Source organism: Eucalyptus grandis, chromosome 7, assembly GCF_016545825.1.
Source record: "Eucalyptus grandis isolate ANBG69807.140 chromosome 7, ASM1654582v1, whole genome shotgun sequence".
Taxonomy (NCBI): Eukaryota; Viridiplantae; Streptophyta; class Magnoliopsida; order Myrtales; family Myrtaceae; genus Eucalyptus; species Eucalyptus grandis.
Window position 1 is genome coordinate 16285622 of NC_052618.1, and position 3858 is coordinate 16289479.

General features: G+C 45.2%; 1 protein-coding gene across 1 annotated transcript; it reads left to right on the plus strand.

The window, feature by feature from the left end:
• The first annotated feature begins 342 nt into the window (after positions 1–342).
• LOC104452843 (septin and tuftelin-interacting protein 1 homolog 1) lies at positions 343–3455 on the plus strand. The gene is given in 5 exon segments (XM_010067336.3): positions 343–944; positions 947–1222; positions 1225–2264; positions 2266–2606; positions 2608–3455. Coding segments are annotated over 5 exon segments (2571 nt in total). The 5' UTR covers positions 343–607; the 3' UTR covers positions 3185–3455.
• Positions 3456–3858: the final 403 nt, after the last annotated feature.

Sequence of the window (3858 nt, forward strand, 5' to 3'; positions counted from 1 at the left end):
ATAAATTAACTTGGAGTATACATAGAAAAATCCTCAATAATTTCAAGTTTTCAAATTAATTAAATCACCAAGTTTCTATCATGTCATTTATCTTCCAACAAGTACTTCTTATCGGAAGTTTCATTTTTATTTCTTGCAACTTAAATTCTTAAAAATATATATTTTCAATTTTTTGAGGTTTATTATTGAAAAATTTGCCTAATTTCATTTTCGATCATCGATATATCATCAACAAATATCATGATAAATGAATTTCCCCTCCTTGAAGTAAATAGGGAATAATAAAAAAAGAAAAAAAGTCAACAATTGTTAACATCTGAGAATTTTAAAGGGGAAGAAGAAGAAGAACAAGAAGAAGATCCGTTAGGTTTTCCATTTCTTGCGTTTCGAGCATTCCGTCACTCGCTGCTTCTTCTCTCTCTCTCCCGATCTCTATCCAGCCCTCGAGCCGAGCTGCACCGCCGTATCGCGGCCTCCGACCGCCGCCGCATCCACGCCGCCGGGCCACCTCGGCGTTCGGCAGCAGCGCCGCCTCTCTCTCCGCCGCCTCAGAACACAGCCCCGAAACCCTAGGTCCCTCGCCTTGGTTCTCCGGGATTGCTCGAAGATGGACGAGGACCAGGAGATGGAGAGGTTCGGGATGGACAACGATTACGACGACGGGCAGTGGATCGACGGGGAGTTCTACTACCGGCAGCGGAGGGAGAAGCGCGCGCAGACCAAGGACGACGCGCTCTACGGCGTCTTCGCGTCGGGGGACTCCGATTCGGACTACGACGACTCCTCCAAGAGGAAGCGGAGGAAGAACAGGGACCTCCATGGTAAGGCCGATCTGTCGAAGCCCGTGAATTTCGTGTCCACCGGCATGGTCATGCCGAACAGAGAGATTGATGAGAACTCGAAGACGGAGAATGAGGATGACGAGTCCGCTGACGTGGATGAGGATAGGCCGGGCTTGGGGTTGGTGCTGGGGTGGGTTTGGGGTTTAAGAAGCGAGACGATGGTTTTGATGAGAACGGCGAGGAGGAGGATGGTTTCTTGCCGACGGCATTTGGGCGGAAGATCAAGGAGGGAGCGGAGAGGAGGAGAGAGCAATCGAAATTGGAGAAGAAAGCGCAGCAAGGTGGGGCTAAGAGGGATTCTTATGAATCGGGGAACGTGGGCGGCTTCGAGAAGTACACCAAGGGAATTGGAATGAAGTTGCTCGAGAAAATGGGTTACAAAGGGGTGGTCTTGGCAAGAACCAGCAGGGGATTGTGGCACCCGTTGAAGCAAAGTTGCGTCCTAAGAATATGGGTATGGGTTTCAACGACTACAAAGAAACTCCTGCAAAGGCGCCTGTTGCCTCATTGGAGCCAGAGGAAAAGAAGCCATTACCTGATGTGCCTGGTAAGGAGAAGCTTTGGTCTAAGCAAATGAAGAGGGCAACACTGAAAAACAAAGCGAAATATATTACAGCAGAAGAGCTGTTGGCGAAGAAGCAGGAACAGGGTGTTGAAGTTGTGCAAAAGGTACTTGACATGCGCGGACCTCAGGTTAGGGTATTAGCAAACTTGGAGAATCTGAATGCGGAAGAGAAGGCGAGGGAGAGTGATGTTCCTATGCCCGAGCTCCAGCACAATGTAAGGTTGATTGTGGACCTTGCTGAGTTGGATATTCAGAAGATCGATAGGGACCTGAGGAATGAGAAGGAGACAGCTCTGAGCTTGCAAGAGGAAAAAGAGAAGTTGCAAGCTGAGGCAGAACTCCAGAAGAAACAACTAAATAACGTGAAGGAGATAATGAATACACTAGGCCGGATTGAGGAGGAAAAGTCGATGGGAACATTGACGTTAGACTTGCTAGCCAAGTCTTTTGGTGACATGCTAAGAAGGTTTCCTGATGATTATAAACTTTGCAACTTATCCTGCATTGCTTGCTCATTTGCACTCCCTCTGTTTATCAGAGTATTTCAGGGATGGGATCCTCTTCGGAATCCCTCACATGGGTTGGAAGTTGTTTCACGGTGGAAATCTCTATTGCAAGGACAGGAATGTCTTGATATATGGGATTTGGGATCCCCTTATACCCAGTTGGTTTCAGAAGTTGTCTTGCCTGCTGTGAGAATATCAGGCATTAACACTTGGGAGGCAAGGGATCCGGAACCAATGCTTCATTTCCTCGAGACATGGGAAAAATTGTTGCCTTCTTCTGTTCTGCAGTCTATACTGAACATGGTTGTTATGCCAAAATTGTCGAGTGCCGTGGACTCGTGGGACCCCAAATCGAGAAACTGTTCCTATCCATGTCTGGGTGCATCCGTGGTTACCCTTGTTGGGACAAAAGTTGGAGGGTCACTATCAGATCATACGGTCAAAACTGAGTAATGTACTTCACGCCTGGCACCCGAGTGATGGCTCTGCGTACACCATATTGTCACCTTGGAAAACTGTGTTCGATTCTGCCAGTTGGGAGGATTTTATGCGCCGGTTTATCATTCCAAAATTGCAGCTTGTCCTCCAGGAGTTCCAGATAAACCCAGCTGATCAGAAGCTGGATCAGTTCAATTGGGTCATGTCTTGGGCCTCTGCTATCCCAATCCATCTCATGGTGGACTTGATGGAGAAGTTTTTTTGTTAAGTGGCTACAGGTGTTATATCACTGGTTGTGTTCTAACCCAGACTTCAATGAAGTTATGAACTGGTATCGAGGTTGGCGGAATCTTTTTCCACAAGAGCTGCTAGCAAATGAGAGTATCAGATATCAGCTTAGAATTGGTCTAGACATGATGGACAATGCAGCTGAAGGCATGGAGGTTGCCCAACCTGGTGTTAAAGAAAACTTAAGTTATCATAGGGTCCTTGAGCAGAGGCAGTTTGAGGCTCAGCAGAAAGCAGCAGCTTATGCTCGACAACAAGCTGCTGTTGGTGCTGGTGGTACCTCTCATATGGATGCTGCCGGTGGAATGCCTGAGATGAAGCTAAAAGAAGTCATTGAGGCCTATGCGCAGCAGCATGAGTTGCTATTCAAGCCTAAACCTGGTCGGATGCACAATGGCCTTCAGATATATGGTTTTGGGAATGTGAGCATCATTGTGGACTCTATTAATCAGAAGGTATTTGCCCAAAACGAGGAAGCATGGTCTTTGGTATCTCTTGAGGATCTGCTGAAGATGCATTACAGTTCACTGGCAAAGAGACGTTAGATGATAAATTCTTTGAATACCCACCGGTTGGAGCATTGTAGGTCAGTGAGGTTGTAAATATTATGCAGAGGAAATCAAAGTTAGTCTTCTAGCTTTTCTGTCAAATTCGTGATCTTGTTATCTCATGTGAAATCGCAATGGCAATTTTCATGGACATTAACGTGACAATGTAACACAGTTTCATTTTTGACATTTGAAACAATGTTTTAGGAGATAATTGAAGTGTCACTGAGCCTGAATGAAGTAACTAGAGGTCTGAGACTTTTGCTTCTAGCATCTTATCCTTATGGAATAACCAACGTTTTAGTTATGGTGGTATATGTTACTCATATTATGATGACATTTGATGATACCAGTAAGTTTACAGCAGCAGTATTGATGATTAGCCAGAAAATCCTCATCACCATTTATTTATTTGCCATAAATGTATGTTTGTATGTTCTTGGATACAGAGGCTAATATATCCAATACTCTGCTTTGACAATTTGCTTGGTTCATGGCCATAGAAGCCTTGATGTTGTGTGATTCATGTCTATCAAACTTTTGGTAGTCGATGTAAGAAAGTATGTTTGGATGCTTTTGTGGAGCTTCTGGTTCCATATTAATGCTTGTCGAAATATGCCAATTACTTGTAGGTTCCCTATGGCATCTAATAGCCCAATTGGTTGGTTCAG